General features: G+C 56.5%; 1 protein-coding gene across 1 annotated transcript; it reads right to left on the bottom strand.

Moving 5' to 3' along the window:
• Positions 1-325: 325 nt before the first annotated feature.
• DISP2 (dispatched RND transporter family member 2) lies at positions 326-12,586 on the bottom strand. Its single transcript, XM_063091113.1, has 8 exons — positions 12,471-12,586; positions 7,330-7,659; positions 7,047-7,076; positions 6,798-6,921; positions 6,393-6,511; positions 6,064-6,191; positions 5,615-5,712; positions 326-4,272 (listed from the first exon to the last, which is right to left on the bottom strand). Exons 1-8 carry the CDS (start codon positions 12,584-12,586, stop codon positions 1,012-1,014), a joined length of 4,206 nt encoding a protein of 1,401 aa, XP_062947183.1. The 3' UTR covers positions 326-1,011.
• Positions 12,587-13,252: the final 666 nt, after the last annotated feature.

The raw sequence follows: 13,252 nt of genomic DNA on the forward strand, positions 1-13,252 counted from the left end.
GGGGGAAGAGGGGTTTACTTACAGAGACCAGAGAAGGCAGGTTGGAGGAAGGTGCTAGAGGTGAAGGATCAAGACAGCCAAAGGCCAATGTCCCTGAGGCAGGTGCCAGGAGACTAAGAGTTGTAGTGGTACAATGAGTCAGGAAACTGCTCTGCCATTTACTAGCTATGTGACTTGGGGTAAATCAATTAACCTTACTTAGTCTTAACGTCTTCACCTGTAAATTGGGGGTGAAGGAACCTGACCAGCAGCAGGCTACTCTGTAGTGATGTGGTGAGATTCCAAGGAGACTTAAAAGGTGCAGGGGTGTAAAGGATTATGGTTGTTTATTAAGGGAAAAGCACCAGAGCCTACTTCCAGCGAGGGACTGTCTTGAAATTAGGGAGGCTCCAAGGCTGGCCATCCTCCTTCTGCTTCACTCACAGAAGCCATCTCTGCCTGGTATTGGAGAATTTCTGGACAGACTGGTGAGTGTGAGGAGAGCAGGGCAGTTCGGGACAGAGGCCCCAGCCAAATTCTGGCCTAGAGACACTTCTCAAAGAGAGGGAAGTGTCCTGATGAAGAGCCCATGAAAGGGGTGGGACTCAGGAGGCTGCGGAGGTGCCTGTGGGCTCTTCTAGTCAGTGAGGTGCCCCACCAGGGTCCCAAGGATGGGGTCCCTTAGTCTTACTGAACTTCTTGCCACTTGGGATGGGGGCCAGGTCAGTCTCCCCTAAGGTTACATCTGGCCTTCTTCCTTTCCAGAGGATGGGTCCTTGTTGGTGCTGGGCAGCAGACGAGCCCTCAGCAGGATACAGGGAGAGCCTGGTGTTCCCCTCCCAAAACCCTCCCCATGGAATCCTCCAGATGTGAGGAGTAAGCAGCAGCCGGAGCAAGGCTGGAACATCTAGCATGGTTTAAAATCCACAGTTGGAGGGTGAGAACTCTCCATCTCGATTTGGAGAAATGCCTTCAGTCTCCACTCATCCCCCACAGGGCTCTGTGCCCCAGTCCGGCCTCACCAGGCCGCCTTCAGCTGCTGTAGCCTGAGGTGTGGGTGCTGGGCCTGCGCAGCCAAACGTCTGGCAGATCTGGCTGGCTGTTGGGCAGCACCACAGGGCTGCCGTCCCCCAGCCCTCCGCGGCCCTTCCAAGACAAGCTGCTCTGGTGGGAGGCAGGCAGTGATGGGTCATACACTGTCTCCCTCAGTGCCAGCCATAGGGTGTCCCGCTTCTCATTCAGCTGGCCCCGTTCAGGTAGTGGCTGGCCAGTGTCATCCAGGTCCTCTGGGGAGGCACCCACGGAATCTGGTACATGGGCACTGGGCTCAGAGGTGCTTAGGCAGGTCTCATCAGAGACACTGAGGCCCTCCAAGGTGCTGGCTGAGGAGCAGAGGCCATTTGGAGGCTCTGCAGCCTTGGACTTAGGGGAGTGGGCTGGGGCTTCTGGTGAGGCCTGCGGGGGCTCAACCTTCTGCCCTTGGGAGTCCTGCCTGGCCTGGGTTTTGGGGCTGGGGTCAGCCTGCTTATAGGGGGAGGAGGTTTGCAGGGCTGGGCACTGGCTGAAAACTGCTTGGTGGTCTAGGAGCAGCTCCCTTGGGGAAGCAGGGGCTGGTGGGGGTCGGGAGCAGCAGGGGCCATCATGCAGCTGCAGATCTTCAGAGAGTACTGAGGGCCGGTGGGACAGCTTGCTGGTGGCTGTGCTGGTGTCAAAGCTGGGGCTTCGGCGCCGTGCCAAGGGCTGTAGCTCATAGTGCTCTGAGCAGGACCCAGGTGCCCCTCCTCCTGGCCCTGGTCGCGGATGGCCTGCCTTCTCCCTACCGGGCTCCCCAGTTCCGGTGTCCCATGGCAGGTGGGCACAGGGCCAGAGGATCTGTCCACAGTTCTTCTCTGGCCCAAAGAAACAGCATAGAGATTGGAAGAAGAAGCTGGCAAAGCCACAGCTGACGCACTTGACCATCATGAGGACGATGCCCAGCTTGCGATAGAGCAGAACTGTGGCAGGCAGCATGAGCACACCAGCTGCAAACAGGGATGCAGCCCCCACTGCCGTGGCACAGCTGGTCTGGCGCAGTGAGAAGGCCACGCGGCTCAGGCGGTCAGGATGTGGGCACAGGTGATAGGAGATGCAGTAGTTGATAGTGAAGTCTACTGAAAGGCCCACAGAGGCAGAGAGAAAGAGGGTCTCAGCAGTATTGAGCTGCCACTCGAGGAGAACCAGGAGTCCTGCAGTGAGCAGGACAGTGCCTGCCACTGCTGCCACAGAGAACAGGCTGAGTGGAACATTCCAGGTGCCCAGCAGTAGTGTGGCAAAGGCCAGTGCCAAGGCTAGACCCAGCACCACAGCAGGCTCAGTGCTCAGGCTGTGCTGCAGGCTGTACAGCTCCAGACGGCTTGTGAACCAACCGTGGCGGAGGCCTGGAGGTGCCATGCCCAGCTCCACTGCCAGCCAGTGGCTGACCTCAGTGTAGAATTGGTGGGTCTGCCCGTAGTCTGGACTGTACTGGAAGTTGGTCTGGAACTGCAGGACCAGGGCAACCAGGCTGCCGTGGGCATCAAAGCGGGGCCCCAGGTCACGGGTGCCATGGAGGCCTTGCTCCAGAGCCATCATCTTGAGGCAGTGCAGGAAAAGCTGGGGGGCCCAAGGGAAGCCTGAGCGGCCACAGCAGAGGTCAGGACCCAGGCGGGCGCAGTTGGGGCTCTCCATCCAGCGCTGGAGGGCCTCCACAAAGCACAGGGTGGACCAGCCCTCTGGCTGGGTGCCGAAGAAGCTCTGATTCCGGGCTCTATGGCAGAGTGCCAGCAGCCAGCGCTGGGCCTCGGAGCTGCTGGCCGAGAAGCCAGGGTCGCTCACCAGTGAGCTGTTGCTGCGAGGATCCAAGGGGTCGCTAGTATCCACAGGCAGGATTCCCCACACCAAAACCACAGGCATGTGGCCGCCCTCCCCCTGAGGCAGCCGCTCGAACAGGAACTGCTGGCGGTACTCTGCGTCGAAGCGCTCGAAGGGGTGGCTAGGCCGGAAGACCTGGCCGCCAGACGGCGGCAGCTCGGGCAGCCCCAGGCGGGGGCTGACGCCGGCGATGTAGGCGCCTCCAGCTGCCAGCGCTGCGAACCAGCAGATCCAGATGTAGCGGAACTTGATGACGCCACAGGGCAGCAGGCGCTGGAAGAGCAGACGAGAAGCGCCGGCGGCGGCCCTCCGCAGGCCGCGGAGCCGCCGGTGCAGCGCCAGCGCCAGCCGCCGGGGCGCGCTGCAGCCCCATGGGCCCTGCGCCGGGGGCGCACAGCCGCGCGCCAGGAAGCGCTCGTGGAGCACCGCGGACGCGGGCAGCCAGGCCAGCGTCAGCGCCATGTGCACCAGCACAGCCGTACCCATGTACAGCGCGAAGCAGCGCACGGCTGGCAGGCGGCTCAGGTAGCTGGCGTAGAAGGCCACGCCCGTGGTGAGGCCGGAGACTAGCAGCAGGTAGCCGAAGTGGTGCATGGTGCGAGCCACGCGCTGCGCCAGTCCCCCAGAGGGCAGCTGGCTCTTGCTGAGGCGCCATAGGTCGAAGAAGATGAGCGTGTGGTTGGTACTGACGCTGCTGAGCAGGATGAGGGCCGCCAGATTGACGAAGGGGAAGTAGGCCACGCGGAAGGCCACGCGGTAAAGAAAGAAGGCAACCAGCAGGGAGCCCAGCACCCCCAGCAAGACCATGAGCGCCAGGAAGAGTGAGCGCAGGTAGAGGGCGATGCTCAGGAAGATGGCAGCCAGGGCCAACAAGGGGTACACCGTATCCTGGGCCAGGTAGTGTCTCAGCAGCTCCTGCTTGAGGCCCAGGTCCATGCCGGCGACGGATGTATAGTTGTTCGAGAGCCCCCAAGGGACGGCTAAGCGGTCCAGGTAGATGTCCATCATAGAGGCACCCTTTGGGGTGGGCAGGAAGAGAAGGCTGTACTTGAGGGAGGGCACCTGGTAGTCAGCAGTCTGGGGACTCAGAAAGTCCTTGTCCAGCAAAAAGTGCAGGAGTTGGTAGATGGCACTACTCCAGGAGCATTTGGTGGGAATCTGGGCACAGTGTGGGGGCTTGTCCTGCCTGGGTCCCAGACAAGAGGGCACCAGGGCACCACGGTGGTAGTAGGGGGCACAAGCCCGAAGCAGGGTCAGTATGCGGGCTGCATCAGCTTGGGTAGTGTCCAGGCAGGAGGAGCGGTTGGAGAGCACAGCCACATAATTGCCCATGGACCAGCTGGGGCAGCACTCGTTGGCTGCTGTACGCTGGCACAGGGCCCCAAAATGGGTATGGGAGCGGATCTGTAGGGCACAAACATAGCGGGCAGGAGAGAGTTCACAGGCAGTCCAGGGATCGAGGTTTCCCCAGCCCTGTTTAAGGCCCTCTCATCTCCTGTCAGGCTGTTGGGCAGAGACAGAGAGTAATCTGCACAGCCCAGCAGAACTGGCTTGTCTTGGAGCTGCCTTTGCCTCCTGGCCCAGGGGCCAGCAGTTACATCTTGACTCCATCAAAGAGGAGTCTAATGGTTGCTGCCCCAGGCCTCAGCCTGAGAGGCCCTGCCCTAAGGGCCCCTGTAGGTCACACACCCAACTCTGTGCTGCCTAAGCCTGGAGTGGGAGTGGAGGTGGCAGCCAGGTGGAACAGGACCAAGGGTCCACGGAGCTGGAAGCAAGTGATGGGAAAAGTAGAGGCCAAAATATTCCAGGATCAGGGTCACTGCCAAACCCCAGCCCCCTACTGGGCTGCTTAAACCTGCTTAGGGCCAGGGATGTTTCTTTTTCAGACCTCATGCGTCCTTTTCTCTCCCACCTTGCTGTTGACATCCTAACAGTTGGTGAAGTACAGAGAGCACTGGCCTGGGAGTCAGAGGCCCTGCTCTGCCACTAACTGGCTATGTGGCCACAGGCCTGAGATCGTGGTGACAACAATGGTAACATTTGTTGAGAGATTACCATTGCCAGTCATTATACTATATTTTTCCAAATTCTATCTTGTTTAATTGTCACAACATCCCTATGAGGAAAGTACCGTTATTATCCTCACTTAACATATACAAAGACTGAAGCACTGAGAGGTTAAGAAACATGCCTGAGGTCACAAAGCAAGGGAACTTTAGAGCTGGCCCTGAATTCAGACATCTGACTCCAGAATACTTCTCCAGTGTCTTTTGGTACTTTGGATATCCTCATATGAAAGGGGGTCTTGGACTAGTGAGTGGTTTTCACACTGTTTTTAGCAGCAAACTTTTCTTCAGTTGTTATTCTATATGGTTTTCCAGTTAGCATGACTGTATTGGCACCGCTTGGTTTGATGGGTGCTGAGACCTTGAACCCTACAGTCTTAGCTTCCTGGACCAGGGCTTCCTCGACAACTTGTTAGGCCCCTTTTCAGGACTTTCTGAAAATCTCCAGGCTCTGCAAGGGCTCTTTTCCAGTACCTGTATCTTGGCTCTTCTGAAAATAGCCAACTCTTCTTTTCCCACCCCAACCTGGAGCCTCTCAGGAGGGTTGGAATAATTTTCTTAGCAGGAAATGCTCTTCCCCGGTCTACCATGGTAGTCCTGGCTCAGCTGTAATTCCTTGGGATCAGGTCCCTTATGTCTAGCTTCCCCCGACCCCCTGGCACCTCCCCCAGCCACCTCACCTGGTCCTGTTCCATGCGACACATGGAATGGATGGCGTGCACGTTCCACAGGCTGCCCTCTGAAGTGGACATGAACACCAGCTGTGCATAGCTCTTCTCTGCAACATACCCCCCGGAGCTCAGTACTTTGGCCCCAGAGGGAAAGATGGGCCCACCAAAGGGAAGATGCTTACCCAGGGCCATATGAGGTTCAGATTCTCAGGAGCCTGAAACCTGTGCCTGGCTGCCTGATCCTGCACCTGTAGCCCACTCCCACCCAGCTTGACCCTGCTGGCTGGCCCCCGAGACTTGCCTCGTCCTCCCAGCTGTCACTCTGCTTCCTTGGCTTACACATGGCCAGCTGGCTGACTTCCATTTCTGTTTGCTCAAATTTGTTCTGGGCCTGCCTGTCCTACCAGGTGGGATGGGGACCACCATTAAAGCCAGGAACAGGCCAGGCTGCAGCTTACCGGGGGGGCCACAGAAGAAGCTCTCCTGCCCTCTGTTCTCCAGGAACTCCACCATCCTCCGAGGCTGAACAACGCCCTCCTGGGCGCTGCCCCAGGGTGCAGGGCTCAGAGCGGTGTGGGAGGTCGAGCTGAGGTAGACAGAATATCTGTGCCAGGCACTGTTAGGGTTGGAGGGCTCAGAGAAGGCCAGAGATCACTCCCCAGGGAGGACAGGGAGCCTCAGCAAGCCCCTCTTACCTGCCTTTGGGGAGGTGGCCCAATGTCCCCACACTGGAGACCTTGTTCTTCCTTCCTTTCCCACCCACCTTGGAAAGATGGGAACCTGTTACCTGTTCAGCTCCCTGGGGTCTGGGGAAAGGAAAAGCAGCTTCCTGGGGCCTGTGAGGGCCTGCAGTACTCTCCAGACCACTAGCTTGCGCCCAATGTCCGTGTCCCGAGGCTCAAAGCCCTGCAGGGAGGAGGTCAGAGAAGAGCAGGGGGTGGTGTGGGGGTGGAGTCTCCATCTGGGCCCTTTTCAGCTCTGCCCCTTTGGTTCCCTGGAACAGGAAGGGTCAGCCCGCCTGCCTTGATTGTGGACATGAGTATGACCTCTATACCATCTCCCCAACTCTCTCTGGAGGTCAAGGGCCCACCATTGCTACCCTGTTCCCAGCTGGGCCACTCCTATTTTCTGCCCCAGACTTAGCTGAGTTGGCCGGATCTGGGGGCCTCACTCCCTCCCCTTGGCCCCTCACCAGCAAAGGCTCGGAGAAGTCGGGCAGCTGGCCCCCCAACAGTCCAGCCAGGGTGCAGAGGAGGACGACAGCCAGACACAGCAGTAGCACAGCCACTGGTCTCTCAGCAATCAGCTGGGAATAGCTGGGAAAGAGAAAGTGAGCTTAAGGTCCACCAAGAAGGAGTGGTAGAGCAGAGACACATGGAGTGGAGTTAAAGTGGGAACCAGCCTGATCAACCCTAGTGGTCCAGGAAAGGCCCAGGCCTACCTCTTTGGCATTTGGAAGGCTTGTTCCTGCCTGTGGAAGAGAAGAAAAGACACTTGCTTACCAAAGTCCTCTTTTGGGGTGGGTGTGTATGTGTGGAGAGTGGGGTGGGAGTGGGTGGGGGGATAGGGAAGATGTTATTAACTCTTAAAGGGCTTTCCCACTCCCAAGTTCCAACCCTTACTTCCTCCTCCATCCAGGCTGCCTCCTAAGAAAAGAATCCAGAGCCCCAGGGGTCTGCCCCACCCTCCAGTGGCAGCCAGCAGATGGCTGGACCCCTCCTTACCTGACGCTGACCACATGGTGCTGCACAGAGGGTGGCTTCCAGGCCCCATCACGCTGTGAGGGGGCTGGGGATGGGCTGAGGCTGGAGCCATGGGAACACAGAGCTGCCCGGTCCCCAAGTCCTAGCAGGGAACTGCCCCCCTGGTATTCCTGTGGTGCCCGGGGATAGGTGAAGTGCACAGGAGCCAAGGGGCTGGACAGACCCACAGGCTGGAGAGTGGAAGTTGTTGGTGGGGGTCCCGAAGAACTGAAAGGGTCCTCAAAGCGGCAGCTGTGGAGGGAGCAGCTTCTCTCTGGACTTGCCTCAGGGGCCACAGCCTTGGTCTGGGACCTGGGAAGAGAGGAGGCATAGAAGCTTGGGGTGGGGAGTGGTGGGGGCCCATCCCATGCTCCAAGCATTGCTCACTGAGGCAGGACAAGGAGACCGGGCCTCAGGGTTGTTTTCTTACTAGTTCTGGGGGAGAGGTGAGCTGGGTGGGGGCTCAAAGTCTGCATTCCCAACCTACCTCTTAGGGTCCATTCTCTCATTCATGCATCTGTCCTCATACACAAAAAACATTATTGGCAGCCTGCTACCTGTCAGGCACTGGGCTAGACACCAAATGTGCTTTTACAGATATGATCTTATTTACTCCTTACAGAAATCCTACAAGGGAAGTATTTTCCTCATTTTATAGATCTGAAAACAGGTTTAGTGAGAGTTGAAGAGCTGGACCTTGAACCCAGTTCTTCTGACTTGTAGTCCTGTGTTCCTTCTGCTGCAGTCACCTGTTCTTTCTCTTGATAGACATTTATTGAGCACCTGCTGCATTCCCATTCCCATCTTGGAACCTTTGTCTTTTCTCTTCCCTCTGCCTGGGTTGCTCCTCCCCCAGATAACTGTGTGGCCCTTTCTTTTATTCTGGTCAGAGAAAGCTTCCTTGACTATTCTCTCCAAAATAGTCACCCACCAGCTCTCTATCCCGTTACCCTGCTTTATATTTTTCCATAGCATTTGCTGCAACCAGATATTAGATTATATAGTTGTCGTGTTTATTGACTGTCTCTCCTAGAATGTGAGTGCTGGGAGAGCAGGGGCTGGTGTATTTGTTCATGTCCCTATCTCCAGTGCCTTGAACAGTGCCGTATACCGAGGAGGTACCCAGGGAGTGTTTGTTGAATGAATACTGAGTGCTAGACCAGTTGCTAATAGTGGTGCTAGGATGAATAAGACCCAGTCCATGCCCTCTAGGCACCCACTGTTGTTGGGAGATGCAGACAGTCCAACATGTTGAGTACTGTGAAAGAGGAAGTCACAGAGAGCTTAGGGAGCTCAGAGAGGGCTCAGCTTTGACGAGTGGGGATGGTCAGGGAAAGTTTTGCAGAAGCAGCTGCCACCCTTTCACCAACCCTGTCATGGGCCATGCACAGAGCAGGTTTGCTTTCCAATACTGTGCACAGATGGGAGAGGGAGTTGGGACCCCCAAGGAGCTTGCCAGGAAGGAGTCAGCAGTAGATTCTTCTCCCAAAATTACTCATCGGGGCAACACTCTGTGCATGGATCCAGCCCCACTCCTTGGGTATGAGGGGAGGTGGAATCCCACCCTGGTAGCAGGTTTGTCAGACCTAGGACAGGAAAAGATGGCCACAGAACAGAGTACCTGAGAGCCATGGGGGTTCCTAGAGGGGATCAAGGCTGGGCAGAGCCCTGTCTTCTTCCCCCCATCCTTCCTGGCTCTCCCAGCCTGCTAGAGCTTGCATGGCTCCTATGGGAGAGCCAGGTGTATGCTGAGCCAACCCCAGCTTTCAGTCTTCCTGCTGCACTGCTGAAGGGGCTGTGGGCCAGAGTCCTGTCCTCAGTGCCAGGTGGACATTGTCCACGGTGGCCGAATTCTGTCCAGAGACCAAGTAGGGGAAATGGAAAAAATAGGCAAGCTCTTCCTTTGCTGGCTGGCCCAGTAGTCTGGGAGAGAATGACCCTTATGTTGAGGGTAAAAAGGGAAGAACAGTGGAGGTGAGCTCCTGGAGTCATCACCCTTTAGCTCTGGGGCCTTGGGAAAGACACACAATTCTTAGAACATTGGCATCCTTGTCTGTTGAGGATATGATGATAAGCCCACCTCTTAAGTTTGGAATGGGAATTAAGTGATATAACATATGTGAGGTGCCTGGCATGGAGCCTGGCATGTGGAAGACACATTTGCTTTTCTGCTCCTTCCCATGCTCAGTGCTACAGGAAGCATGCACTTTAGGAAGTATAATTGTATTTACAATTTGTCCTCTTTTGGCACCTCAGATAATATATCTCCATTTTAGAACTTCTCACATCTTGAGAATCTCACTACATATATAATTATAAATATTTTCCTTTTTGTTGTCCAAAAGCTGCATCAAAATTTGATCTCCTAATTTAAATCACTGATACTTATTTTTTTACTAACCCAACATTTGGAAAAATAGGAATTTGACCAAAGTTATTCTAAAGCAAGACCTCAGATGACTGCATATAGTTAATGACAGTGTTCCAGCGGATAAAAGACCCTGTAGGCCAATCCCTGTGGGAGAGAGTGAAGCTGGATAAGTGGCCTGGGTTATGTGTATAAGTGTGGATGTCTACTTCTTTAAGATTTTTAATTCTGCAGGTCTTTTCTGAGCCCCTGCCATGTGCTTAGTCTGGGCTGGGTCCTGAAGCCATGGCATGAAGATGGCCCATCAGCCTTGGTCTCCCTCTATAGAGTAACATCTGCCTTCCAGGGGATAGGAGAGTAGGGCAGCCAGAAAGGAGGTGAGGAGCCTGTTTCAGTTGCCCATGGCCTTAGAGCACTGAGCATGGGGCTTGACCTCAGAGCCAGGCCTCTACTTGGAGTGTCAGTTTCTTTTGCATTAGGGAAAACCAGCACCTAGGGGGTGGAAGAGGGTGCTGCAGGAGAATGGGAGTACTTTCCCTTAACCAGTCTGCCAAACCTCATAAGCTCACCATCTTCCTTAGCTGGCTCCTCTTCAAGGGGGGTCATAGCCTCCAGCATTGGTTTGCTTCCAGTAGGGTCTTCCTGGCCCCAGCTCCTTCCCTTCAACCTCTTCTATTCCTCTCCAGGGACCTAGGACCAGCTGCCCCCAATCTCACCCTCTCTCAGAATTTGAAACCCTCCACATTTTGACTGCTATAGAGCTGGGCCTGTGACTCAATCCTTCCAAAGAGAAGAGTGAAACTCCATTCTTCTCAGAGAAAATCTTTCTCCTGGCAGTCCCTGCTGCTCTCTGCTCTCAGGAGCCCCAGTAAAAATAGGAGTTAAGCCCCCAGGCCTCACTTTCCTAGGGAGCTTTTATTCTCACTCTCTCAATTCCATGGCCCTGAGATGAGTAACTTTCTGGGCTGCTTGCCTAGGCCCACTGGCCTGTAAGCCAAGTGACTGGGGTAGGCAAGCAGAGGGATGGAAAGTGGTGACGTATGCCTCACTCGAGAGGCCAACAGCCCAGCAATCAGGGCCTAGCTGACAGGGCCCCAGACACAGAGCCCCAGCATGGGAGCCCCATAAGGGGCAAATGTATGTGTACATTAACCATGCCTGCAAGCCCACAGCCACACAGCCATGAGGACATCCATGTGATACCACAGAGTAGCCAAGACAGACGGGGGAGCAGCTCATACCACTAGGAAAATAAAAGGTAATTTTAAAAAGAAAGCATGAACTATTTCAAATTTCTCTTTAGTTAGTGATTTGTAAAGGACTCGTGTGTGTGTGCTGTTTTATTCACTGTGTATCTATCCCTAGGATGCTACTTAGCTCAGCAGGAGCATATTTGTGTTTCTTGAATTGAATTGAGCTGAGTCTCTATGCCTAATTAGTGTCCATGGTCTCTGGAGAAGTGCAGAGAGGGGCCAGAGGTCCCAGAGAGTTGCTGGAGGACAGCAAAGGGTTCCTGTGCCCAGGGGAGATGAGCAGACCAGACAGGGCTGACTGTTGGCAATATACCCAAGACAGCAAATGACTCTCCAGCCCCTTCTAGGGATGCACCTGGTCCCAGACCCCTGCCCTGCCCTGTCACTGCTCCATTGCTGCTTTTTGGTCAGGCCATAGTTCCAGGTAGACCCCTCGTCCAGGGAGCACACCCATCCTGTGTCACCCTCTTGAAGAAGGCTGTGTTTCTTTCAGAGTGAACCTGGCTAAATCTATCCAGGCTGATGTGTTAACAATAGAGGGAAGAAACATTTCTCTCTACTTGTGGAGCTTTCTCTTCCTGCTGAGGTACAGAATGTACATTTTAACTGGAGCATCTGGAGACAATGTATCCACCCCTGCTTTTTGCCCCCAAAGAACGTTTATTTCAGTCCAGGCAGGAGAGAGGCAGTGTCATGTCAGAGAACGGATTCTGTGGGTGGCAGAGCCAGACACGGCACAGAAATTGCGCCATATTGCCACCTGGCTGGACTGTTCCCTCACACATATGGTGGAGGAAGGGAGAGGAGACGCAGTGAGATCTGGGTCCTCAGCAGGAAAGTGTTTCTCTTGTCCTACCAGCCTGGGGCTCTTTGAGGGCGGTACAGACCGGGGCCTGAGCCTCAGATCCTGCCCACCTTAGCTGCTCCAGTGAGAGCCAGTGGCTGCCACACGCAGGGACTGGGACCCACACGTGCACAGCCGGGGGCCTTGCAGGGCAGGCAAACGACTGACAATGAGGGACAAAGACAGTTCCTGCCTGCTTTAGCTGCCGAATGTCTGCCCTCCCCAAGACACCCATCTTGGCGAGCCTCCCATCCACGATACATGCGCACTCTCGTGCACACCGACATGCTGGAACCCGGGCTGAGGTTGCTGCGGGCTTGGGGCATCCTAAAAAGACGCAGGGGCAGGGCCTAAAGAGAGGGACTCGGGATGCCGGAGGAGCAGAGGAACCGGGGCCTTAGAGGAAAGGTGGGTGGGTGGGGCTGGCGCACCAGGCGGTGAGAGCGATGGGGGCTGACACTAGGGGGTGTCAGGGAGGGATAAAATCGACCCAGCGGGATAAGGGCGTGGCGAAGAGGGCCGGGAGCGTGGTGACGCGGGGAAGGGGCCGGGAAAGGCTGGGGAATAAATGGGGCGACACATGGCGGCTGCTGGGGCTATCTGGGGTGGGGGTGCTGGGTAGGTCTTCGAGCTGGGTCTGCGGAGCGGTCCCCCCTACCTGTCTGGGGAACAGCCATCTGGGGCCAAGGGCTCCCCCTCGGGCCGCTGCTCCCCTTCCGGATCCCGGCCGGCTGCCGGACCGCTGCCGCGGCTGCTGCTGCTACCGTCGTCCATGCCCGTGGGCGGCGCCGCTGTCCGGGCGCTGGTGCTGAAGCGGAGGCAGCTGTGGCAGCTGCAGGCTCGTGCGCATGCGTCAGCTCCGGGGCCCGTTGCTGGGCGGGCCGAGGAGGAGTCCAGCCAATGAGCGCGGCGGGGCAGGGACCGAGGCCTACAGCGGCGCCGACTCGCTGGGCGCAGGCTCTCTGTGGTTAAGACCGCGGGGCTGGAGGCGTGGGCCTGTCTACCCTGGCCAGGTCTGAGAGCTTCTCCTAGGGGTCCGGCCATCTGGCCCTTCCTGGGGGTCTCGCTCTTCCCGTGAGGAAACGCGAACCATGCAGAGATGCTCACAACTGGAAACGCAGGGGCTTTCGGCCGGAAAGAGGCGCCGCTCCGCGCCCGCGCTTCACAGCGCCGGACGCCGAGGGGTCGACAGGTCGGGCGACCTTAGTCCCACTTTTCTCTCGGCTCCGCTCAGCGCCATCTTCCCCAGTGAGGCTAGGCATCTGCTCAAATTGGGTCTTTCTTCCCGTCCACCTGGACCTGGACCTCGGTCTGGGTCTACGCCCCTCAGACTTGAAGCCCAGACTCTGTTATTCAAGTGTAGAGTATGGTGGAAGGAGGGAGGGAGAAAAGAGACACTCAGAAGATCCCCAGCTCCTTTTCTTATAGTCACCCCTACTT

Source organism: Cynocephalus volans, chromosome 3, assembly GCF_027409185.1.
Source record: "Cynocephalus volans isolate mCynVol1 chromosome 3, mCynVol1.pri, whole genome shotgun sequence".
Classification (NCBI taxonomy): Eukaryota; Metazoa; Chordata; class Mammalia; order Dermoptera; family Cynocephalidae; genus Cynocephalus; species Cynocephalus volans.

What these genes read in the sequence shown, in the direction of transcription:
- DISP2 (XM_063091113.1), bottom strand. Translation starts at nt 12,586, where the DNA reads ATGGACGACGGTAGCAGCAGCAGCCGCGGCAGCGGTCCGGCAGCCGGC. An exon ending in GCCTTCCAAATGCCAAAGAG is followed by an intron (nt 6,922 to 7,046) that starts GTAGGCCTGGGC and finishes TCTCTTTCCCAG; the next exon opens with CTATTCCCAGCTGATTGCTG. An exon ending in ACTTCTCCGAGCCTTTGCTG is followed by an intron (nt 6,512 to 6,797) that starts GTGAGGGGCCAA and finishes TCCTCCCTGCAG; the next exon opens with GGCTTTGAGCCTCGGGACAC.